The 27,420-nt window shown below is 41.4% G+C and overlaps 1 protein-coding gene across 1 annotated transcript in view; it reads right to left on the reverse strand.

Moving 5' to 3' along the window:
- Window positions 1-27,420, reverse strand: part of TBC1D5 (TBC1 domain family member 5) — a 745,630-nt gene that overhangs the window by 313,713 nt on the left and 404,497 nt on the right. Inside the window, exons 6-8 of the mRNA XM_077268870.1 lie at window positions 17,850-17,958; window positions 1,627-1,716; window positions 1,462-1,536 (exon numbers count right to left, since the gene is read on the reverse strand). Of these exons, the coding sequence (XP_077124985.1) occupies window positions 1,462-1,536; window positions 1,627-1,716; window positions 17,850-17,958 (274 nt within the window). The remainder of the gene's footprint in view (window positions 1-1,461; window positions 1,537-1,626; window positions 1,717-17,849; window positions 17,959-27,420) is intronic.

A 27,420-nucleotide genomic window follows, 5' to 3' on the forward strand; every position in this document is an offset into this window, starting at 1 on the left:
ACAAATGAAGCCTTCTGTCATCCAGAAAGGGATACAACCCAACTGAATAAAGGGTTGTCAGACTAAGGCATTTTAGCATGCAGAAGGAAGGGCCACCTGTTTCTTCACACAATGATTGACCTCACTGATTGATCTCCGCTCTATTATTTTGAACACACCCCCTTTCAATTAATTATTCTAATACACAGACTCAAAAACCTGCAGATCATGGTGGTTTTCTTAGAATCTGCTGCACCAACTGGTAAATAGTTTGACATGTGATAATATAATTTATACCAAAAGCAGCGATTAATCTGGTGAGTCCTATTGGACTGCTATTATTTTAAACACTACTGTATGTAGGCACTTATCCCCAAATAAAGATGGATTTCTACACAAAAGATTTTAATATCAGTCAGGACAGAAATCTAACCTAAAAGCCGTATGCAAATCAGGCTGCAGGTGCATTCTATAATGCTGTAGATAAGCCCCCGGACCGACCTAAAAGATAAGAAAAAAAAGTTTTATTATACTCACCCGGGGGCTGTCTGGTGCGGTCCGGTCCGATGGGTGTCGCAGGTCTGGGTCCTCCCATCTTCTTTAGATGCTGCCCTCCTGTTGCTTCATCGCTCCCCAGCATCGCGCTCCTGCATAGGCGTATTTATCTGTCCTGTTGAGGGCAGACCAAAGTACTGCAGTGCGCAGGCGTCGGGAAAGGTCAGGGAGACCCAGCACCTGCGCACTGCAGTACTTTACTCTGCCCTCATCAGGACAGATAAATACGCCTATGCAGGAGTGCGATGCTGGGGAGCGATGAAGCAACAAGAGGGCGGCATTCCAAGAAGATGGGAGGCCCCGGACCTGCGACACCCATCGGACCGGACCGCCCCCCACCAGGTGAGTATAATAAAACTTATTTTTCTTATCTTTTAGGTCGAACTGGGGGCTTATCTACAGCATTATAGGATGCTGTAGATAAGCCTTGAAAGGTGATGGCCGTATCTTATATCGGCCAAAACTGCTAACAGGTTCGCTTTAACTTGGTCAGTAGTCATGAGCGAACATGCGAAGATAAGGTGTTATCCGAGCATGTTCGTGTGCTAACCGAGTGACTTCGACGTGCTTGAAAAATATGTTTGAGTCCCCACGCCTGTATGTCTCGCAGCAGCCGGTTTGTTAGGCAATCCCTGCACGTGTTGCTGCTGTTAAACAGCCGAGAGACATGCTGGTGCGGTGACTCAAACATTTTTTCAAGTACACAGCCTAAGTCACTCAGTTAGCACCCGAGCATGATCGGATAACACCTTATCAGAGCGCGTTCGCTCATCACCTCACTACTGGTTAGTATTTTGAGAGGCAGTTCAAGGAGGGCAATTGCTCTATACACAATCACTTTATAAGAGGTTTTACTGATATTGAAAATTAAATATTGTGTCGGATACCATTTCTTTTAGTAGTCTCAAGAGACTGACGTCTACTTACCCCCTCATCCTGTGACAATGGATTATTTATCATTAAGTCCTGCTGTCCGGCAGCTTTCCTTGGATTTGTGATATGCTAAAATAAGACAAACACAGCAACATTACATTTCTCTCAACCAGACACTGTTTCACAGCAGCGCTGGATAATAGTGAAAATATCACTTACTATTTCCTTAATCTTTTTATACCATGTTCTTAACTCTGCCGTTTTACTTATCCATTGGCTTCTGTCTTGGGGTAAAACATTTAGAAACAGCTGCCAATAAAAAATGGAAATGTGTTACAAACAAGCTTAGGAAAGGACATTGATTATCAAGGGAAAAATGTAATACATTGAGAATAAAAAGGCAGGATCACGGGAAAAAACAAGCAGAAGCGATACAGATAAGAAGTTTGATAGGTGGCACTCCAGGGCGGATCTCTAAAATTTCATCCAAAATGATAGATGATACATAATGAGAAGATAATGGTAGTCACCTACCATATATAAGAACAGGTCACGGTGATGGGTCATTTCTATTCATGAACAATATATTTCTCTACATACTTAAATAAAATGTGTTACTGGCCAAGACTATAATAAAAGGATAATATTGTGCACTTAAAGGGTCTGTCCGACCTAGGGCTACAAGTCTGCAGTCACTCTAAGTGACAGCAGACTGCGTGCTGTGAAGATTTTCTGGGGCTAGAGCCGGGAGCGGGTGTTCCTGTGACCGCAAGTGTGCGAATTGCATAGTCTTGGCCACAGTCCAACTAGAAGTGTATGGCCTCGCTAAATACACTTGCATTAAGTGAAGTTGTGAATGTCTAGTCTGCACGTGACCGCATGTATGCAAACCACATGTTTCCAGTCACACCTAACCTCATTCCTAGTGCCAGCAAATCCTCATAGTGCGCAGTGTGTCCTATGTGAGGATTCATAAGTCTGAAGTCACAAAGTGATTGCAGACTTGCAGCCTAAGGTTGGACACCCCCTTTAAAACAAGATCCAACTTGTCTAAAGCAGCAGTATATAACCTGCCCTCGACCATGACTGTCAGACAGTTATCCTTAGCTCAATATAGTGCATATGCCACAAACTTCTCATCTCAGAAAAGAACAACTTTTATTGGAGACCTTGGGATTGGTGCAATCAGACACTATGGCCATCAGGAAGATTGTGCGCATGAAGTTTAAAGGATACACAGTGGCAAGAAAACGTATTCATCCATATTGTAAATTAGGTTAATTAGCAAAATTTACAAAAGAACAATTTAAAAAGCTCCAGACAAATAATACACAAGTGGTATCTCCACGATGATACAAGATGCCACTTTCAATGACTACTGAAGCCTCAGAATTATTTAACCCTTTAAGCATATTTGGTACTTAATAGAAAACCCTTTGGCTGTTATAACCGGCTACAAATGTGAAGCAAAGCCTGTCACCAGATGACACCTTCTTTAGCATAGAATGTAAGTCCACAAGGACAGGGTCCTCTCTCCCCTCTGTACCAGTCTGTCACTGTAAAAATGTTTACTGTAAATTATATCTATAACCCTGTATGTAACCCCTTTCTCATGTACAGCACCATGGAATTAATGGTGCTATATAAATAAATAAATAATAATAATAATAATAATAATAAATAGCATATGTCATCAATGTATCATCATTTGGGGTTTCACTAGTGTCTAGTACTGCAGCTCAGCACACTCAGTAAAATCGGGCTGATCAGGAATACACTGCAGTACCAGACACTAGTGAAACCTCCAATGATCATACATTGATGACATATGCTAAAGACAGGTGGACATCCTTGTAACGTCATGGTAAACCTACAGTTGAATTGTTGATGTTACAAGGATGCAGGGCTGTGGAGTCGGAGTCATGGTTGGTGTCCATTTTGGTGGAGTTGGTACAAAGTACACGGACTCTGACTCCTAATATATATAATACATTGGGTAGAGTAGAACAATGCAGAATGAGCAGTAAATGTTTTCAGAAGAATTTGGGAAAGTTAAGAAATGTCCTATAAATGTCTGTTCTGTTCCTGATCTATGGATCTTGGCTTTTAACTGAGATGAATCTGTTCTGCACTTTATGTACATGCTCAGTAGTGAAGCAGGGCTGTGGAGTAGGAGTCTTTCAGTCGAAATCGAGGAAATTAAGGATTCGGAGGTTTGGAGTACCGAATCCATAGCCCTGCAAGGATGTCCACCTATCTTTAGGATATGTCATCACTGTAAGGTCATTGGGTGTTTCTCTAGTATCTGGTACTGGTGTAATCCCACTCAGCCCGATTTTTCTGACTGTGCTGAGCTGCAGTACGTGGCACATAAGTACGTGGCACATAAATAAGCATCATTCTCCAATCAGTTATGTTGATGCTGGATTGTAGAACTGGAACAAATGATACATTATATGTATTATCCTAAGGACAGCCATTATTGTATATTGCAACTTGAATGCCCTAATATACTTACAGGAATCCCATCTATTAAATGAAATGTGGGATCTAGCTATGGCACTCATTCCCAGAGGAAAAATGGACCATATATTAGTGCAAACAGATCAGATAATCAATAGGGCAGCCCAGTGGTTACCACTGCAGCCTTGCAGTGCTGGGGTCCTGAGTTCAAATCCCACCAAGGACAACATCTGCAAAAAGTTTGTATGTTCTCCCCGTGTTTGCGTGGGTTTCCTCCGGTTTTCTCCCACATTCCAAAGACATACTGATAATGAATACAGACTGTGAGCCCCAATGGGGACAGTGACGATAATGTCTGTAAAGCGCTGCGGAAAATGATAGCGCTATATAAATGAGTAAAATAAATAAGTAATGAATTAATGACTGAACTGACAGTGTGAGATATAGGAGATTTTTTTATAGACTTTGCTCATGTTCAGCCTCCGCTTGACGGTGGTGTTCTCTATGTGCGGTCTGCTGTGTGATCTTAGCAGTAAGTATTCCTCTCCTATGTAACTCTCAGCCAGACATCTCCTATAATCACTGCCGGCAGTCAGAATGTTTTACTGCCCTCTCATCACATGTTCTGCAGGGATAGGTATTTTTGGAATAATAAATTCAGATCTTAGAAATATTAGTGTTCAGAGAATTGGTAGATTAATCAAACTTAATTCATTTAAAAGATTGTTTGTGCCATAATTTATGGTCTCTGCTGAAGTACAGCGTTGCTTGTATTTTTTTTTATCTCATTCTTATAAAGAAACCACATGTCTTACCACTCAATATCTAATCATTCATGGAGCAAGTGTGAAGAGGCACGGCGTCCTTCAGAAAACAATTTACAAGACAATGTTTATATTTTTATTGATGTAAACGGAGTGGAAATAATTCAAGACAAGAACAACGTGTTGGAACATCAACACTTTTTGGTTTGAGCAGCGAATAAAAATATCTGAAAAAGGCTCCAACAGGTTAAAAAAAAAAATTTGAAAAAGTTATGCTTAAAAAATATTTTTAACCAATCATATTCAAAAGATTATTTAGAAAATTAAGAATAAACACAGTGACATCACATCCCAGGTCAACAAACACAATGATGACACAATAGATTAATAATGAAAAGGTATATACAGATAATGCCTTTCTTAAAATGACTTCACGATGCAGAAAGCTATTCAGACAGGTGTAACCTTACACCTAACTATACAAATGTACAAATTCATTGGCTTGTTGGGTTAACTTTCTGTGTCGTAATATCTTTGTTGTGTGCATTTATGCTCGTTTCCCAATTCCCTATTACTGATCGTTCTGTCCGCATCTGAACCATTGTTGCACATTGGTGGTCATTTAACACAGTGCACCAGCAGGTGTACATGCACCTTTAGCTTAAAGGGGATGTGCACTACTTGGACAACCCATTCTCACTTACTATAGTCCCCCCAAGTAAAATAAAAGACTCCTGTAAAGTTATTCCCGGCAATCACATTATTTTTCACAAGATACAGTAAAATGCATACTAATTGTTAATATATAGATCAGCCGAAGATAAAGATTATATATTGTACCTTCGTGCCTTTTTTTCATCTCCATCTGCCTCTCTATGTTTCCAGCTTCACATAACTGAATGATCAGTCCTATTTTTATACTGCTAAAACTAAATTTCCCAACAGCACCCTGCTTCTCCTCAGTGCTGCAGACTCCTCCCTTCCTCTTCTGTGTGCTCCTGTCTAGAGTCGAGTGAATTTGTTCGGGTTCCCTTTTATTCGGCAAGCTACAGAGCTTACCGAATAAGCTGCAGAGGGAACCCGGCTTCCTGGATCGCACCGACTGATCAGCGCAGCAGCTGCATGTGTCGCGGCTGTGTCACTGTCACAGCACATGCATGGACAGCCTGATTGATGGGCTCTCCATGCATGTGTCATGACAGTGACACATGCAGCTGCGGCGCCGATCAGCAGATCAGCCGGTGTTATCCAGGAAGCCAGGTTCCCTCTGCAGCTTATTCGGTAAGCGCTATAGCTTGCAGAATAAGAGGGAACCCGAACAAATTCACTCAACTCTACTCCTGACTAGCTCCACGTCTAACTCAGAACTTTGCTGGAAGCCTGCTAACTGATGAATGTGTAATATTAGTACAGGTGTTCAGCACAGCTCTGCTATATAGTGTATACAGTACTATCTCAGTTCAAATGTATCCACCACAGACATCTGGAACATCATCAAGCTATTTTTTGTTCAGATTACACTCTATATTTATGTACACTGTCTTGTCCTGTGCACAGCGCTGCTTGAAGGATCTTATCTTCCAACATCTACATCAACACAGCGGCATCTTTGAGCTTACATTATTGCTATGTTAGCTGGCTTCCAGCACAGCTCAACTGTCATGGACTCTGCTCTGTCTACACAATGGATCATGTAATAACTAGACAATGAGGTGCTTATACAAGCAGGGCTGAGCTGTGTTTGATGCCTGTTGCTGACATCAGTGATGTGAAACTACAAATGGAGGTCTGTTGATGAATACAACAGAGAAATATCTTCTGACATATGCATCAACAGAGCAGGCTTTGCAGTTTCGCATCCCTAATCTGTCACCACAGCCATCAAAAATACAGCTCAGCTCTACTTGTGTTATCTATCTGTGCTGAGCTTGCTCCATTATGGAGACAGAGCAGAGTGCAGGATTTGTTGATCTTGACTGGAAACAGTTCAACAAATCTACCAAATTTGAAAGACAAAAATGGAGGAAATTTATATTTTATGTCAACTTTCCTAACGTCCCCCAGTCCTTTATAAGTGCTCATACAGAAATATTACTCCTAGTGAAGCCCATTAACATTCCAACAAAGTACGGTACCACTGCCATGTATCCCCGCAGTGCCACCAACACATAGCATAATGCCCCACAGTATAATCCTCCACAGAAAGTATGTCCCCAGAATATGTTCCCTCACACACAATATGATGTCCCCACATATAGTATGATTTCCCCAGACTAAGGATGTCATCCATACACAATATAAGGTCTCCCACAGTACAATTCTCCCAAACAGTATGATGCCCCCACAAAACATTCCCGCACACATAGTATGATACCTCTAAAGTCCTTTATGATGCCCCCAGAGTAAATTCTCCCTTACACAGTATGATCCTCACACAATACATTCTACACACACCATACGATGCCCCCACAGTACATTCCTCACACACAGTATGATGGCCCCCAAAGTGCATTCTACCACACACAGAATGACTCCCTGTTAGCCCCAAACAGTATTATGCCCCAGAGTATATTCCCCACACATACTATGATGCCCCCACAATACATTCTTCCACACACAGTGAATGCCCCACAGTACATAACCCTGCACAGTATGATGCCCCCACGGCGCACACACAATATGATGCTCCCAGAGTATAGTCTACCAAACATATTATGAAGACTCCAGAGCCCTATACACAGAATGATACTCTCTCAGCCTCAACACACAGTATGATGTTATCACAGTACACTCACCCAATACAGTATGCCCCAACAGTACTTCCCCTAGACAGTATAATATCCCCCAAACACAGTGAATGTAATTCTAATTCCTTATTATAATGCCCACTACAGTACATTTCCCCACAGGCAGGGTGATGTCCCCCACACACAGTATAATGTTTCCACATTCCCTACATACACAATATGTTTCCAAAGTCCCTCACAAAGTATGATGCCCTCACGCAGCATAATTCCTCGGCATGATGCAACCCACAGATCTGCCACATAGTAGGATTGCCCCTACAGCCCACCACACAGAATGTCTTCACAGTAGCAAACACAGTATAATGTCCAAACAACTTGGCTCACAATCATATACACAGACACAATTCACACTTATGGGTCTGTAGAGGTCAGCCAGGGCCATAGTCGTGGCTGAGCTTATCAGGCTTTGCATGCCCTGATCTCCCTTTATATATAAATCATGTTTCACTTTCAGCTTACTTGTTTCTCCGTACACTGGGCCGTCAGGGTTCTTCCTTGGTTCTCTAGGGTCACCTTTGGCCATTTGTGAAATAACAGAGACACAGTCCAGAACTTTAGTTTCATAACTTTGCAGCACATTCAGGTTCAACACAGCATTCTCAGCTCGAGATCAGGTCGTACCGAACTGTACATTTTCTCGGTGTCCTCCCTGTCCAGACTCACTGCCACTAGGTTATCCTTCAGCCGTTTCGCCTCGGATCTGAGGGCATCTACCAAGGCTAGAACCTGCCATATGGTGAGCGACCTGCCTGTCTTTCCTGCCGTGTCCACCTTTATAGCTTCCATACTTGAAGCTCAATCTTCTGCAACTGCTGTAGCTGCATCTGTGCTGTTCCCCACACGCTGGATGCCTGGGCACTTCCTTGGAATTAACATTACGGGGTCTTATAATTGCCCGAGCCTATAGCCCACCCGAGCCTTCGCCTTTCTGCCTCTAATCAGGAAGCTCGCTTCCTATTACTACAGTGACCCCTCCTACAGTTAACTATCTACAGTGTGGAAATCTATCCATACTAAACATACTAGGATGCCCCCCATCTAGTGGACAAAAATGGGCATTAAGCTCTCCCTCACACTAATATTAATATAATACATTACTATATATATATATATATATATATATATATATATATATATATATATATATATATATATATATATATATATATATATATATATATCAGCATAGAAAGCTTAAAGGGGTAGACTTTACATCTCTTTACATTCCCCCTTCCTTTTAGCTTGGTCATCCCCGACCAAATACCGAACAACTTTAATACCGTACAAGTAATACGCCTCGTAGGGAGAAAATAAGGTAGTCCATATTGTTCTATCAGCTCAATATGAGACAAGTCCACATATGAATACATAAAAACACAAGCCTGGTTCACAGTCCTCCAGGTGATGTCCATGGTTCACTTTCTCCGGTCCTCCGGAGCCAAACTTAATTACATATTGAGCATGCTCAGGTGTTAACTGAGTGACGTGCTCAAAAAATATGTTCGAGTCCCCGTGCAGGCAATCCCTTCATGTGTTGTGTCTGTTAAATGGCCACAAGATATGCAGCTGCGTGGATTAGAACATATTTTTCAAGCACCCCGAAGTCATTCGGTTATCACCAGAGCATGCTCCGATAACACCTTATCCAAGCACTTTCGCTCATCACTAGCAGTAACTTTTAGATCAGTTGGGTTCCAATCAATCACCATAATGGGCCACTGATATCCCCGTCAGAATGGATCGGCAGCATAAATGCTAGATCGCCGCTCCATTTACTCACTTTAGGGTTGATGAAAAAAGCAACATATAGCGCTCTGACAGCCCCATAGTAATTGAGGATAACCATGTCTCATTCTTATTAGTGATGAGCGAATATACTCGTTACTCGAGATTTCTCGAGCACGCTCGGGGGTCCTCCGAGTATTTTTTAGTGCTCGGAAATTTAGTTTTTATTGCCTCAGCTGAATGATTTACATCTGTTAGCCAGCATAAGTAAATGTGGGGGTTGCCTGGTTGCTAGAGAATCCCCACATGTACTTATGCTGGCTAACAGATGTAAATCATTCAGCTGTGGTAATAAAAACTAAATTTCTGAGCACTAAAAAATACTCGGAGGACACCCGAGCGTGCTCGGGAAATCTCGAGTAACGAGTATATACGCTCATCACTAATAGTGACCCTTCAATTGGGTCCACAGTCCCTGAGGTAGGCCCAAACATAAAGACAATTATCAACAGTCCTTAAGGGAAAGGCGTCCTGGTCCCCCCTTCCTTTGAGCAGAGCACTGTTCTCAGCTCGATTGAAGGCCACCTGTACCAGGTCTGTCGGTCCAAGGACCCATTGTTCCTCAACATCCAAGTCCTGCTTTTCAGCAGAAAGGGTGCAACAAAGCATAAGTACAACTTAACGTTCTCTCCAGGCCGTATCGGTTACATTGCTCACTGCTTTGAGAGCACATCTGAGCTCCTTTGCCTGTGAGGATGCAGAAAAGTCCCAGCTAAAATTTATTCAGCCATGGTGCAAAGAGCACAACTTTTCACAGTTCAACGGCACACATCCTGTACCCCAGGGTTCCTTGCTTGTGGGCGGACGGAGGAGGACTCTGCAGCCGCAGAGACCGTTGGGCTGCCATGATGCAGCGTAAGCAGCATTAGGAGCAAGTGCAGGTTGAGAAGCCGACCATTCCTCTCTCGAGCTCGCATAAAGTCCCGAGCCATCACCCTCTGGGCACAATGTCACTGCTACCGCATAGTAGCCCTTAGGGCAGTTCTCTTTAATGAAAGAGACCCAGTCCCCTTCGACTAAAGGACTCCTATGCTTCACAGAGACAGTATTTATATAGATTTTGTCATCAGTGCCTACCTCCAGAATAAAGCCGTGAACATGTTCGATGTTAGTGTACACTAACTGTCCATAAGAGCGGCACCCGGCCAAAGTGCCCTCCCCTTGCTGATGTAGCTGAGCCCAAATCTCCCGCTTGTACTGCTTCTTTTTGGCAATGACATCCGATATCCATACGGACTGGCCAAAAGTGTGGGATGGGCCCCATACAGCTTTGTCGATCCGTGGAGTGCCCACCTCCATACTTGAGCCCGACATGGGCCTGGGCCCGATTCTGATGACGGGAGGACAAATCAAGGTGCTCACCTCCCGGGATGGAGGACCGCAGGACAGCTCGTCCTGGCAAGGTAGAAGGCCGAAGCAAGGACCAGCCCTCCCGTAGAAGTTTTGTGATTTATTATTTTTTTCAGCAGTGAAAATCACTGATGTAACACTGATAGTAAAAACAGACACACTGACCAAACAATTATGAAAATTGGATCCAAAACACTGATGAATAAAGGTCTGAGTTTTGACGTACAGAGCCCTTAGCCTTTACCTGTTTTAAATAAACACTGGATCCTACCTGCCTTTAAATATGTAGCCTTTTGGCCCAGGAAAGTTATGTTCCATAGAAATGGTAAGGGTCACATCAAAAGAAAGATCGCCTTGTTGTGGCTGGTGGGCACACATAGACTGGCTAATTGCGCGCTAAGTACCTTAATTTTACAAGTAAATTCAATATAGCAGCAATGCAGGTGTGACAGGAGCGTTCATTACTTCTCGACAACCCATCAAAGCCAATAGGGAGACAGAGGAAGGCAGTCCATCTGTCTAACTGCTTAGAGGCTGCAGCAACTTTTGACCCATCCATACAACTGTAGTTGACTTCTACCATACAGTCATGGCTGAAAGTGTTGGTACCCTTGAAATTGTTCCAGAAAATGAAGTGCTTCTCCCTGGAAGTTATTGTAATTACACAAATTTTGTTATCCACGTTTATTTCCTTTGTGTATATTGAAACAACACAAAAATACAGAGAAAAAAAGGGCAAATTAGACAATTTCACACAAATCTCTAAAAATGGGCAGGACATAGTTGTTGGCACCTTTCCAAAATTGTGGGTAAACAACTTTATTTCAAGCATGTGATGCTCACTCAAACTCACCTGTGGCAAGTAATAGGTGTGGGCAATATGAAAATCACACCTGAAACCAGATAAAAAGAGAAGAAGTTGATTCAATCTTTGTATTGTGTGTTTGTGTGTGCTACACTAAGCATGGAGAACACAAAAAGGAAAAGAAAACTCTGAGATTTGAGAACCAAAATTGTTGAAAAATATCAACAATCTCAAAGTTACAAGTCCATCTCCAAAGATCTTGATGTTCCGTTGTCCACGATGCGCAACATAATCAAGAAGTTTACAACCCATGGCACTGTAGATAATCTTCCTGGACTTGGGTCACAGACAATAATTGAAGAAAGGTTGCAACCCAGGATAGACAGGATGGTGGATAAGCTGCTCCAATCAAGTTCCAAAGAAATGCAAGCTGTCTGGATGCATCAGTGTCAGCACGAACTATCCATCGATGTTTGAATGAAACTAAACACTATGACAGGAGATCCAGGAGGATCCCACTGCTGACACAGACACATAAAAAAGCTGCACTGCAGTTTGGCAATAGGTACGTAAGCCAAAATCCTTCTGGGAAAGTGTCCTGTGGACTGATGAGACAAATATATGTGCAAGACATCATGAAATCTGTAGATTACCAAAGGATTTTGGGTCTCAGTGTGGTGCCCAGTGTCAGAAAGCTGGACTTGCGTCCTAGGTCATGGGTCTTCCAGCAGGACAATGACCACAAACATACTTCAAGAAGAACCCAGAATTGGATGGAAACAAAGCGCTGGAGAGTTCTGAAGTGTTAGCAATGAGTCCGGATCTAAATCCCATTGAACACCTGTGGAGAGATCTTAAAATTGCTGTTGGGAGAAGGCACCCTGCAAATATGAGAGACCTAAAGCAGTTTGCAAATGAAGAGTGGTCCAAAATTCCAGTTGAGAACGGTCAGAAGCTTGTTCATGGTTATAGGAATCGATTGACTGAAGTTATTTATTCCAAAGGTTGTGCAACTAAATATTAAGCTGAGGGTGTCAACAATTTTGGCCAATTTTTGTTGTTTTGTGTGAAATTATGTCCAATTTGCTTTTTTTCAGCTTTTTGGTGTTGTTCCAATACACAAAAAGGAAATAAACGTGTATAACAAAACATGTGTAATTGCAATAATTTTATGGGAGAAATATTTCATTGCCTAGAACAATTTCAAGGGTGCTGACATGTTTGGCCATGACTGTTTGTAAACAGTGGATATTAGAAAGCGGGTAAAGAGTTTTCTAGAATCTACAAAAATTAGGAAAAAGGTAAATGATCTCAGAAAATAACAAAACAACCCCTGAGGAAGGAGAACATCCTAAACGTGAGTTGGGGTGTGTGTGCACATCCCAGGAACCCCTACACTGGTGCCGCTTGCGATAAGGTATAAGTTACCATTGTGTGTGTTATTTATCCTTGGCTGAGCGCAAATGTATTATTTCTGATATGTGGGGTTGCTCTAATTTTTAGAGTATCATCCACTTTGCAATATGAGATGTAAATCTATTTTGGCACCTGCTCCTGTACCGTCATATTCTGACAGGGAGTTTAATATACACTAATTATTTTGTGTGGAGTGGTTCTGGCATGTGTGCACACCTGTTGTTGTGTTTTTTTACCTTTGTCATTTTGGTTACTGGTATTGCATGCCATCTCCTATCCTGATGGCTGTTTGTCCTTGTTACTATTTATAAATAAAGAATTTTCACTTTTATATCTATATGGACTTGTTTGGTCATCCTTTCCTGGCTTGCCAGCCTTGTTTTCTCTTTTGTTTTGTTTGGCGACCAGTCCACATTGAGTAGTCCTTTCTATGCAGCTGGCTAATTATTATGGCTGACAATTGAATCATTTATTACCTATATACTTGTATGTTGCCATGCTGACTGTTTTTGCAAGTATATTCCTTCACATGACCACAGCAGCAAATCACACAGACACTAGGGCGGGCAGCACAAGACCACTTAGGCCAGTGATTGGTGGCAATAGTAATATAGATGACAAGTATCTACTCCATAGATTAAAAAAAAGTGGGGGTCATAGGAGTGGCAGAAATGACAGCTGATTATTGTAAGTGATATTATTCTTTTCTGCCAGTTATTGCTTTTAGCGAGCATTTTGTTGATCCAGTAAAATCCCCTTTAAAGTCTGAAAACATAGTGATATAATTAGAGACCATTTGGGAAATCTGTTGCCTGTTGGTGTGAGAAGAAATAGCATCCTCACACTTTCCTGTTAAGGTTTCCAATACTGGCGAGAGCTAAGTGGGAGAGGGATCTGGGCCCAATGGAGAATGAAACTTGGGAGTCGGTGCTGGAGTGGGCTCCACGGCTGTCACTGAGCGAACCATATAGGCTGTAACAGCTTTATGTAATACACAGTTTACAAATCTCCGAACGTGTTATATAAGGCAGGTCTGCGTGATGATTCTGAGTGCCCGAGGTGTAGGTCTACAGATGCTGATATATTTCATATGATGTGGACGTGTCCGAGACTGGCTGCTTTTTGGTTGGTAGTTTTGAGTCGTGTGGAAGGAGCATACAGATGCACGGTGCCAAGGGCAAGGGACCCGATGGTGTGCTTGTTGGGGTGCGTGGATGAGATTGGGGTGGATAACAACCTGAAGACAGCTATTGCCAGATTGCTGTATATGGCCCGGAAGGTAATAGCGCGAAATTGGATTAAGGACGAGCCGCCTTCAAGGAGAGAATTCCTCCAATATGTGAAGCAGGGCCTGATGCTGGAAAAGGGGTTTTAGCAGAAAAGAGGGAAAATTGAAATGTTCGATAAATTGTGATCTCCGTGGCTTGCCATGGGATAGGTTTGTTATAGAGAATGGGCGAATCAAGGCCCTGAATTGGTGAAAACATAACACGTGGCCTACAGTCCTAACTGAGGGGATAGTCATCCTATAGATTTGAGTGTGGAGCTACTAAACAAGGTGGGCTGTCTTATTGGGGGGGCAGGATAAGTTGGGATTGCAGGGTTCGTTTGGGGGGGAAAACTTTGTACTGAAAACAAGAATGTAACATGTCAATTGTAATGTTATTCTTAATAAAAATTTATTTGAGTTAAAAAAAAATAAATAAATAGCATCCTCACAGCTAGCAACATACAAGACTCCAGAGATTATGGATGTGTTTCTATCCTGATCTGTCAGCAGACACATTTGAACATTATAAAATAACAATTCTGTAACCTCTTTCCTTAGAGCTCTGCATTGGGCTGTTCCCCCATTATTGCTCTGGGAAATACTGTATATGAATAAATTGACGAGGTGCAACTATTCTCCTTGAAAAGTGATTACTTGTGCTGGCAGTGTGGCTGTGCAGCCAGGTCTAGGTTACATATATGGTGGGAATGCCCATTGGTTGGTGGGTTATGGAATTCAGTTTTCTCACTGTCCGTTACTCTAGATTCAGTCTCAAAGGCACAAAAAAGATATCCTTAGGCACTTTCTAACAGCTGTTAGGTCAATTAATCCACGTCACTGGAAATCCACAAAAACTCCCACTTTGGTTGAATGGGTGAAAAATATTAAATATTATGAAAATGGAAAACATGATTGTAAATGATAACAATCGACTTGAAGCTTTTCATCACCAATGCAAAGGTTGGCTATTATTCAGTGAGGGGAATGACCTGGCAATCTGGTTGTCGGTAAATAATACATAAAATAGAATGTCGTGGTAGATGTGGTCTCTTCTCAACTGCTGGTTTCAATAATTTGTTGTTTTTTTTGTCCCCCCCACCTCTTTCTTCGTCCTATTCTTTCTTTTTCCTCCCTCCTTTCTTCTTTCCATTCCTCTAGCACACACATAATTATTTGGTTCATGTAAGGGCTTACATTGATACCTCATCATTTTGATTACACTTATATTTTAATATTTAATATAACTTAATATTAAGAACCGTCATTTTTTTAATTGTTATTATTGAACATCTTTGGAATGTTCTATTTTCATATCAATATTGTTAAACCCCCCCAAAAAAAATTGGTTGGCAATCGTTAAGAAAAGATAATAATTATAATTTTTATTTATATAGCGCCAAAATATTCCGCAGCACTTTACAATTAAGCGGGGACATATACAGACAATAAATTCAGTACGAGTTAAGACAATTTAAACAGTGACATTAGGGGTGAGGTCCCTGTTCGCAAGTTTACAATCTACAAGGAAATGGGGGGACACAATAGGCGAAAAGTGCTCGTTATTTCAGGTCTTGCAATTATAATAAATAGGGATTTTCATTTTAAGCTGCATGATCCTGTCATCAGCCCGTGTGTTTAAGTGCAATAGTCAAGTATCAAGAGCAGTTATCGTGTGCATGGAGGGTGTGGAGACAGATGAATAGTAGGGTGCAGATTCAGAATAATATTTGGAGGGAGGGAACAGGGCAAAGTTAGTTTACTGAGTAGTTGATGTGGTAGGCTTGTTTGAAGAGATGGGTTTTTAGAGCGCGCTTGAATAGGTCGGGGCTAGGTATCAGTCTGATCGTCAGGGGAAGTGCATTCCAGAGAGCAGGCGCAGCACGAGAGAAGTCTTGTAGACGGAGGTGCGAGGTTCGGATTACGGGGGATGTTAGTCTTAGGTTGTTTGTAGAACGGAGGGCACGTGTAGGGCGATAGACAGAGATGAGAGAGGAGATAAAAGGCGGTGCAGAACTGTGGAGGGCTTTGTGGGTGAGAGAGATGAGTTTATACTGGACCCTGTAGCAAACGGGTAGCCAGTGTAGAGCATCTTAAAGATGCTCTTTTAAGGTCCTTTTTGGAGTCTCCTTGATTAGTAATATCCCAACCAATCCCTATAAGTAGGGGATTTCACAAGAGATTAGACTTGGCCTATGCTTGAGTTGGGTAGTGGCATGGAAAACGGCCATCATCAGTGACCAAGCGAAAATAAACTTTTCAGTCTGGAAAAAAATAAAACATTTCTTTTCAACTTGAAACACTGCTAAAGGCTGAGTCACACATAACGATATTGTTAACGATATCGTTGCAACGTCACGCTTTTGGTGATGTAGCAACGATCCCGCTAACGATCTCGTTATGTGTGACAGCGACCAACGATCAGGCCCCTGCTGGGAGATCGTTGGTCGATGGGAATGATCAGGAACTTTTTTTGGTCGCTGATCACCCGCTGTCATCGCTGGATCGGCGTGTGTGACGCCGATCCAGCGATGTGTTCACTTGTAACCAGGGTAAATATTGGGTTACTAAGCGCAGGGCCGCGCTTAGTAACCCGATATTTACCCTGGTTACCATTGTAAAAGTTTAAAAAAAAAAAAGTACATACTCACATTCTGATGTCTGTCACGTCCCCCGGCGTCCACAAGGTTAAAACTGCTTTCAGCAAGAGCGCTGCTAATATGCATGCGCTGCTGCCGAGAGCTTCCCTGCCCTGACTGTGTCAGCGCCGGCCGTAAAGAAGAGCACAGCGGTGACGTCACCGCTGTTACTGCCGGCGCTGACACAGTCAGTGCAGGGAACCCTGCGGACGCCGGCGGGGGACGTGACAGACATCAGAATGTGAGTATGTAGTGGTTTTTTTTTTTTTTACAATGGTAACCAGGGTAAATATCGGGTTACTAAGCGCGGCCCTGCACTTAGTAACCCGATGTTTACCCTGGTGACCCGGGTGCTGCAGGGGGACTTCGGCATCGTTGAAGACAGTTTCAACGATTCCGAAGTCGTTCCCCTGATCGTTGGTCGCTGGAGAGAGCTGTCTGTGTGACAGCTCCCCAGCGACCACACAACGACTTACCAACGATCACGGCCAGGTCGTATCGCTGGTCGTGATCGTTGGTAAGTCGTTTAGTGTAACGGTACCTTTAGAAAAAAAGCTACCACGCTAATCCAACCTTAAAAAGGTTGAATAAAGTAGTCCCTGAGTTGTGCAGAAAGCCATCCGTCCTGCTCCACAGCGGTAATTGTATGTTATCACCAAGTGTTTATTTAAGAGGATGAGCATAATGAAAAGTCAGAAATTGCCCCTCGTCAGCATGTCTGGGATACAGGATAACAGGATATGCAAAGTGTTATTAAGCATGAGGGAAAGTGGCATGGCTTAGATGGTTTGTGGTATGCCCTTGTATAAACAATGGATGAACCCCCCACCACAATACAACAGGGATAGACAAGGAGAGCACAAAATGTAACCAGTTGTGTCTCCACTGAATAAACATTAAAAGGAATACAATGTTTATCCTTCTTTTCCTCTAAAGTCATTACAAAAAGCAGCTCTGTATAATTTCGCCACCCCCCTCGAAAAATTAAAAAAAAAAAAAAAATCCGGCACAAAATAATAAAGGATTCAGAGACAGCAGATTTATTCGCCTGGAAAATCCGATGACTGCATCAGTAATCTTTAAGCGCATCAGGTAAAATGTTGATACATTGCAACCGCAAACTATAAATAAATATTTTCTCCTTACCTTCCAGCAAACACTCCGGAACCTGCTGCTTCTCAGCTGCCCATTAATCCCTTTCAGACGGATCGCTGCCAAATAATTGCTGTTTACAAAAAGTTCTTCCCATTCTTTGCTATGGAGGTAAATAACACAGATGTATTAGATTTAAGAAACATATCGCAGGAGCGCTTCTACGTCGCAAGTTGCCAGAATACAAGTAGCATTTCTAAGACTTTTCTTTTTTTCTTCAATTTTGAAATATTTATTTATTTTTTGGTTCTACAATGATTTCATTCACGCATAGTTTAAAAACGCATGGATGTCTTTTTTGGACACATTTCTTCTCTGGATTTAATGAATATGTAGATCGCTATAATTATGCCAGCTACTGAAATTCATAATGCCTATGGAGGCCATTCCATTTTCTCTAAAATGTTGGGACTGCAGTTCAGTGAATAAACAAGAAAAATGAATATTAATACCGGCACGACCAGATTTCCGTACACAGGCAGGAGAGAAAAGCGCTGGCAGGAATTATCTGAGAGGAACCGGAGCTAATAACTATTAGCTCCTCGATAAAATATTTGCTTTTAAATTGACTTTTTCTTTTTTTTTTCTCTAGCCTTAATGATAGACCGGGCTGTTAAACATAATAGAGGACTGCATTACTTAACCGGTAGTGCTATTACCACCGGAACGGCTTACACTTATTTCTACATGAACAGTTTTAAATTTTTAACAGGTGCAGGCATATTTAAATAAAAAAGCATAAAAAAAAAAAAAGAAAAAAAGAAAAAAAAAGCCCGACTGTATAAACTGTTAGGGAAGGCAAGCTTGAGCACCTTGCAGTACCTATGGCTGACTAGATAAACAACCTAAATATGCCTCCCAGGCTTAGACACACAAGGGGCCTAACACCTGTGCCTCATTAATATACAAGTAAATCTGCTCTACTGGGAAGCGATTGGAAATTAATTGTCCCAAACCATTTACAGAGTTTGAACAAAAGAATTTCACTTGGCTTCTTCTCCGTCGTTCTGTGAATCAAGCGCCATGAACGACACATCATCGGCTCGAGAACAATACGCGGTGACCTGACGAGCGGAGGCTTGTTACAATTAGCAGACACACACAAGGTCATCTTGGAATAACGGAATAATTGAAGACGTGTTATATTTTTCTTAAAGGATAAGATGTATTGATTAACATAAAAAATTGTATTAAAATGTAATACCTAAGTAACAACCATCTCGATATTGCAAAAACAAGCAACTTTGCAATTTACCTCTTTTATTAATCGTCCTCTACATTGTGAAGAACAATTCTGATCTTTGCCCATTGGCAAAGTTACCGGCAGCTACAGCCGATCTCCTAGGCAATGAGAGCAGCGCATGCAAGCCCAAGAGCTTGTAAGCGCTGCTCTAAAGTTTTCCATATTGCTGGTTCCAGCCAGTTTCAGTTCCCTGTACTCCTCCGATATTGAGGGGTTCAAAGATGCCTCTGTCTGCAGCATCAGAGAATTCACATTCCAGACCAGCAGCTTAAAGAAGCACTCCTCCCATCAAATATTTTATTCTCATAATATATTGCAGTCATCATATTACATAGCACTGTGTACTTACAATTGCTCATTTTGCCTTTCTACCCAGCTAATTCTTCTCTTTTCCATTAGGTCTATGACATGGCGTGATTAAAAACGGACTAGCTGAATCTTTCTAAGTTCTATGTAGAAACAGGAAGTCTCTTTTCCCTGCATGAGTCATCATTAGAACTACAATTCTACATCACTGAAAAGTGTTAATATTGATAAATATTTTCTGTTTCTTATGCCACCTCTTGGCTGGCTTATTTTACAACAATATCTGTTGCCAAAATAATGGTACTTGTAATGAACAAATGTGATAAATTTATTTTCAACACTTTTACGTAACTATGCAAAGAAAATAATACATTTGGTAAATCGCATGTATGCCAGAATGTGAAAGCAATCAACTACCAAAAGACAGACCATTCCTCTTAATACAACTGATATCAAAAACATAAAAAATCTTATCATTTTTGGACTAGCTGGGCTTGGAAATAATTGCTAAAGTTTTTTATATTGGTGACTGTGGTCAATTGTGGAACATCTGTAACTTGTTATTCTGGTTGTCATCTTCTAAAACATATGAGTTTGCTCTGATCATTAAAGGATATTATTTACTTTCCACCTACATCCATACAATTCCAAATCTTTATCAAGCAACACTTGTTCCCATTTCAATAACATTGTTCGGTATTTAATTTCTCTTATTAGGGGGAACGAAAAATGAGTCATCCGAACGCTATGGTCTTGATATCACTGAACAGCAAATTTTCTATTTATTTTATCAACAGCCAATTGAAATATACTGCTTATTGTATCCCAACTTTAACCCCTTAATGACAGCCAATACGTCTTTTAACTGACCTGAGATATAAGAGAATAGCCTCCTCATACAGGTGACAATCCAGCATCTGTCGGTTGTGCACTATAGCTGACAACTTTCTGCATCAGCCACGATCAGTGTTTGCACCGTCCAAATCTGTTTAACCCCTTAGATGCTGCTGTCAATAGTGACTACATCATTATAAATGGTTAACAGAGTGTGGGGGCTTCCTCTTTATCCCAATTGGTGCCCTCAGGTCATGATTGTGTGGTCCTGATGTTTGCCATGGCAATTCACGACCAAATAGCGGCCTTAGAGTCTGACGGCTGTTGTAATCTGTTCAGAAGTTAGAGACATTTAGGTGGTAAAAATACACATTTTGATTTCTGTCATGTCTCTTTGCATTAATTCCTGTAAAGCACCTGAAGGGTTAATAAACTACCTGACAGCAGTTTTCGATATGTCAGGGGCTGCTGTTTTTAAAATGGTATCACGCTTGGGGGTTTCCCAATATGAGACCCCTAAAGGCACTTCAAACATGGATAAGTCCATAAAAAAATAAATTTTGTAAATTTCCTTGAAAAAATGAAAAATTGCTGCTACATTTTTAAACCTCCTAAAATGCTAACAAAATGAAATAACATTTTACAAATGGTGCTGATCTAAAGCCGACATGTGGGAAATGTTATTTATTAATGGTTTGCTGTGGTATGATCATCTGGATTAAAGGGATAATCATTCAAATTTTGAAAATTGCTAATTTTTAACATTTTTCTCAAATTTTTGATATTTTTTATAAATAAACACAAAACATATTGACCTAAATTTACCATTATCATAAAGTATAATTTGTCACGAAAAAACAATCTCAAAATCACTGGGGTTTGTTGAAGCATTGCAGAGTTATTACCACATAAAGTGACACTGGTCAGATATCAAAAATTTGGCTCCGTCACTAAGGGGTTAAAGGGAACCTGTCAGCTGATACATGCTGCCTGATCTACGGACAGTATGCATCAGATGCTGGCTGCATGATTTCCGCTATATATGTTTGACTCTGAAACCGAACCACACAGGAGACTAGTTGGACAGGCGGGCCTCTAGTAGCTTTTCCTCGTCCATTGCCAGAGAATGACAGGGAGAAACCGGTCACTCAAGGGTCCGCCTAGTCTCCCATATTGTTTGGTCCCTGTAAGCTTTAAAGTAATTGTACAGCATTTAGTACCTTCCTAACAAATGTCATATCCGTCAAAGCTAAAAAAAAATCAAGTCTATAGTGCTTCATATAAGTATGCACATTTTTACATGTAATGATTGACAGCCTGCTCTCCGGAGCTGCATGTCTCACAGTGGTAATGCCCATTTTCATTTCTAATAAGCTCTGGGGGAGGATTCTCATGAAGATCTGTGTTCCATCCATAGATCTTAACAGCTCATTTACATATTAAGAAAAATATGGGTTTCTCTGGAATAAGACAACAGATCGCAAATATCAAGGCATCATTTTATTAATTTCTATTACCTAGACTCCCATATAGATGGCCTTGGAGGGATGATCCTACTGACAGATTGCCTTTAAGATAAATTTTGGAAGTAGTTTTTCTACTGAAAAACATTGAACTTGTTGCAAAGAGGTCTATTTGAGGGAGACTGGACACTAACTGATGAAAGACCTTTGGAGATAGTGACCATTTGCCCAGATCCAAACTTTGATCACTCAAGAAGTCCAAGATTAACTGCAGAAAGAGAGAGTGCCTAATCTCTGCCCAACAAAAAAACTCTGCTTGCAATAGTGATTTTCCACCTTGGTGACAAAATAAAACTACTGCTGGTTTATTGTCTATGTAAATTAGAACATAATGTCTTTGGATCAAGTGCTGGTATTTCTGAAAGGACTTCCACATTTTTAGACGTTCCCTGTAGCTTGAGGATTTAAGATTCACATGATGGGACCATCTTCCCTACAGATTTATCTGCATGTAACGTGCTCCTCAGTTCCACCAGCTTGAGAGGGTAGTGATGGGATAAAGCTGATCCAGAAGCTAAGGAACCCTTCTGTACAAATTTCAAGAGCCACCATAATCTTGGCTGGCATGAAAATCCTTCTTTCTGGGGGGACTATCAATCACTTCCATTTGGAAAGGAAGAATTTTTCAGTAGTTGAAGAGGTGTTGTATGAAATTGGTCCCAAAGGGTTTCAGGTCAAGTGCTGAGATTCTGAAAGGTCTTCCAAATTTCTAGAGTTTTCTTGTAGTTTAAAAATTGAATAGACATATAATCAAACCATTTTCTTTGCAGAGTTATCTGTACGAAATGTGCTCCCTAGCCCCACCTGTTCAGGTCAGTAGTGATGGGAAAGACCTGATCAAGAAGCTAAGGAATCCCCACTGGTAAAATTGTGGGTGAAGAGACACGATCTTAGAGAGGACTTGACTTCGGCCAGTATGAGAATCCTTCTTTCCTTTCAGTAGGACTGAGTTCTGTTCCAGTTGGAAAGAATGAATTTGTCAAAACGTTATATGAAATTCAGCCCATACTACGCAGATATTCAGGATGTCATGTGGCGCACAATTTACGACATATTCCAAACTGAGAAGGAGCAACAAAAAAGAAAATCATTTTTTATTTGATTGTTCATCGACAAGACTTTGGGTTCTGGAAGGAAAGAGGTTTGTTCTTAGGAGTCTCAGAAAAATTCCAAGAAGACCTTCTTGGAGTGAGGTCTGACTTTTCACAGTTGATTATCCTGCAGAAGGCTAGAAGAAGGACTATTGTTGCCTGAATGTATTTTAGCACCTTGTCCCTGGGAACTGTTGAGACTGAGGCTGCATAGGAAGATGATATTAAGCATTCTCCAAGTCTATGGTTGACATGAAATATTTCTTCATTAAATTGATAGCTGATGTGATTGCTTCCATCTTTAAGATTCTGCCGATTACAAATTTGTTTATTGGCTTCAGGTTATTGACCACGCCAAATTTCAATTTCCCATTTCTTTATCTTATTAAGAAATGTTTTAAGTACTTTTACTCTGTCTGTCTATTGGCACAAGATAAATAGCACCCAAATGAACTAACCCCCAAACTACATATAGAAGATGGTAAAAATCTATTGAAGATAATATTGTGATAACAAATCTGTAAGGGGAAGTCTATGAGATAATCCTATTTAATGATGCTCTCTGGGCGAAAAGCTCCTACTGGTAAAAAAAAAAAAAAATTCACACAACTGACATAATTGTTTGAAGGGGGAAAAAATCTTTCCTATTGGGATTTAAGAGGAAATTCTTTCCTTTCTCCTTGTGCCTGCTCATTTTATCCTTGGACTTCTGATCTTTTTGAGCACAACATCTAGGCCTCCCCAAAAACTGTCTTTTTCCTGGAACTTGTCCTATGGCAAACCTTTTCTATGGTCAGACGCCTTCTCCAAAATTGTATCTAGATTTGCACCAAAAATTAATTGCTGATGTAGACACACAATAGGTTATTCTGAAGTTATCTGGAGCTACAGTTATACTGTCTCATTCAAATGGACATTTTTCAGTCGGTAGGTTGTCCTTATGCGCAGTAAACAATATACTGCCCAATATTAACCTATGTGCCTGTATACACACGCAATTTTCCACACAGAGGAATGGTCCAAGTAAAAAAAAAAACTGAAGTCTGGTCCATTTTGCAAACCAGAGAAGTACATGAAAAAACAGGCCTCTGCTGCACCCATTAGTGTGGTGGATGTGACTAGCTTGATTTTAACAATTGTCTGAATCTTACTTAAGGTACCGTCACACTAAACGATATCACTAGCGATCCGTGACGTTGCAGCGTCCTGGCTAGCGATATCGTTGAGTGTGACACGCAGCAGCGATCAGGATCCTGCTGTGATGTCGCTGGTCGTTGTAGAAAGTTCAGAACTTTATTTGGTCGTCAGACCGGCGTGTATCGTCGTGTTTGACACCAAAAGCAACGATACCAGCGATGTTTTACACTGGTAACCAGGGTAAACATCAGGTTGCTAAGCGCAGGGCCGCGCTTAGTAACCCGATATTTACCCTGGTTACCAGTGTAAAATGTAAAAAAACAAACAGTACATACTCACCTTCGCATCCCCCGGCCTCCGCTTCCCACACTGACTGAGCGCTGGCCGTAAAGTGAAAGTACAGCACAGCGGTGACGTCACCGCTCTGCTGTTAGGGCCGGGCTCAGTCAGTGCAGGAAGCGGACGCCGGGGGACGCGAAGGTGAGTATGTAGTGTTTGTTTTTTTTACATTTTACGCAGGTAACCAGGGTAAAGATCGGGTTACTAAGCGCGGCCCTGCGCTTAGCAACCCGATATTTACCCTGGTTACCCGGGGACCTCGGCATCGTTGGTCGCTGGAGAGCGGTCTGTGTGACAGCTCCCCAGCGACCAAACAGCGATCGGCATCGTTGTCTGTATCGCTGCAGCGTCACTAAGTGTGACGGTACCTTTAAGTTAGTAGTTATCTTGTATGGAGAAGGACATATATGTTAAAACTATAGCACCTTTTTGAATTTCCTGACCTATAATGAGCAGACAAAAGGAATTGCTAACAAAGACATAAAAAAAACAAACAAACAAAAGAAAAACAGTCATTGCATGTTCCTTGAAATGGGTTGTCTGGTCTTAGGCTACAAGTCTGCAGTCAACCTATGTCACCACAGACTTCTGGATCCTCACACCGCACTCTGTACGCTGTGAAGACTGTCCGGTGCTGGGAGCAGGAGCAGCAGGCACGTGACGGTGATCTTGATACATACAGTCACATGCAAACTAGATGGGCGCGGCCTCGCTCAATGCAAGTGTTTTGAGAGAGGCCAGACACGTCTAGTTAGAACGTGGCTGGAAGTATGCACATTGCATACTTGTGGTAAGGGGAGACAATAGAAAATCAGAACATGAGAGTGGCAGTATGTAAATGAAGACAACTAACATATTTTACCATAAAATTATACTGGTCAGTTACTATGTTATACTGATTACATATGCAAAAATAACGATAACGTAACCAAACCCTTTAATAAAGAAGGGGTGTCTCTTTTGGGGGACGAAGCAGCTAGAAAGAGTATCTATCACTCTTAGGAAGATCCAGCACATAGAAATATTATAAAAGACAGTCAAGTTAATTTCAACAGGCATCATTTAATACTTGATTTTGCCTGTGGGGGCAGTGCAGGGAAATTAAATACTTGCAGCCAGACTCCCTTACAGATTACTGCTGACCTCTTGGAATACAAGCAGTGGTACTGCCTGTGATGAGCTTCCTTTAAAGGGAAGGTGCCACCAGTTTTCTTGTAGTTTGTTTTTTTGTGAAATTAAGCTTAAAATAGTAAATAAAATGTATTAATGCAATGTTTGCACTGTTTGCAAACATTTCTATATGAAAAATAGAATATATATTAAAAATATATATTGACCACTAGGGGGAGCATTTTCCGTTTTAGACCTCAAGCAGCTATAGTAAGACTTACCAGCTTTACTGTTAGCTGGAAAATTGGGGCAGTAACTGCTGACATCAGCATTTCCCTCCCCTTTTGGGTGGTCTAATATCCCTGGGGCAGAATGAAGAGCAGCATCACAGGGCAGAGACATTTTGTGTGTGACTGCCCTGTGATCTGCTATCACCAGCAGTTTATAGTTTATGTGGTGTGTATGGAGCAGCATTGTCTGTGCAGAGCTGTCTGTGACTCATCCCTCAGTAAGATAAGAAGGAGCTCCAGGTCTGCAGTGAATGGCCGGCATTGTGGAGGGAGGGGAGAGATACATTGTATGGCAGAGACAGGTGTCAGGTGTCACCTCTCTCTGCAGGCTGGGAATGCAGCTTAATGGAGTGAATGGAGCTCCTGTGATAGAGTAAGTGTATCTGGGCAGAGAGCACTGGGCTATAGTAAAATGGCTGCTAGTCACACCTACAGCAGTGAGTTGTGCAGCCCACAGAGGCGTGCCCAGCTCACTGCTAACGCCTCTCCAATGTTATAGATAGGGTCAGCGCCGGTCTATTAGCTCCTATGTCCATGGGGTGCTGTAAAATGACACTGTTAGTGCCCTGCTACTGCTGCAAAACCAAGATGTCAGCCCCCAGTTCCTTCTTTAAACACATATAACACACGAAATCTGTTTCACATGCATTTAAAACTTGGTTATAGCAGCATGTTATGCTACATTACAGTGATTTATTAATGATCTACAAACGCGGTACCTTACCTTTAACTCTGTGGCTAAATGGCAACTCTAGTCATGACTGAGGTGATGCGGCCAAAGATTGATGTACAGTCCTACTACATTGCAGTGAAAGTAAATAGAAACACATTGCGACCTGCAAAATCCAATCTCTGTGACAAGTCACTCACCAAAAATTCCAACTGGTTCCGATTTACCTGTTGAGATTGCGGAGAATTGTGGGCCACAAAGCGACATCATTCATTTGTACTACACTGCAATATAACAGCAGCATACAGCAATCTTTGGCAACACAACAGGTGTAATGGAGAAAGTAGCTGTGCAGCCCCAACCTTGGTGAACCTCATACCTGTCCTGATATTAAGGTCTTTATAAACACATTATAAACATTTATCTTAATATTTTCTTAATAAGAAATAATCAAACTTTAAACTTACACAGATAGTATTTACGATAAACTATATAAACTGTAACTACTTTTTTTTTTATGAGAGACGAGCTCTGTACCAAGGACAATCCATGGAGCAGGTCCAACATACAGATCTTTAATGAGTAAAGGGCACTGTGCATAGAGAAAAGCCACAGGGTAGACTATGTCTCATTCACCAATGGTTCTCAGTCTGGATGATCGCATCTTGCCACCGTCCAGGTTGAAAACGGTTTCCTTCCCATACATGGATTACGGCATAGGACATAACGACGGAGAGGTGAGGGACATTATTGTTTTTTATTTTTGTTTTCTTACAGGAGAATTAGGGCTTCGATGGAATTAGGCATTAGGTGAGTATAACTGCGTTTGTTATTTCTAAATAAAAAAGTAAAAGTGTGCTTTGTTTTATTTCTAATAAAGGACTTTATTCTGGATGTGTCTTTATTTACCATATAGCTATAGGATTAGTAATGGATAAGAGTCTTATATATGCTTCTCAATTAATAATACGTAGACTTGATGTTACTGGATAACGCAAAGGTGACATCAACCCCACAAATAT

The sequence above is a fragment of the Ranitomeya variabilis genome, chromosome 6 (assembly GCF_051348905.1).
Source record: "Ranitomeya variabilis isolate aRanVar5 chromosome 6, aRanVar5.hap1, whole genome shotgun sequence".
Classification (NCBI taxonomy): Eukaryota; Metazoa; Chordata; class Amphibia; order Anura; family Dendrobatidae; genus Ranitomeya; species Ranitomeya variabilis.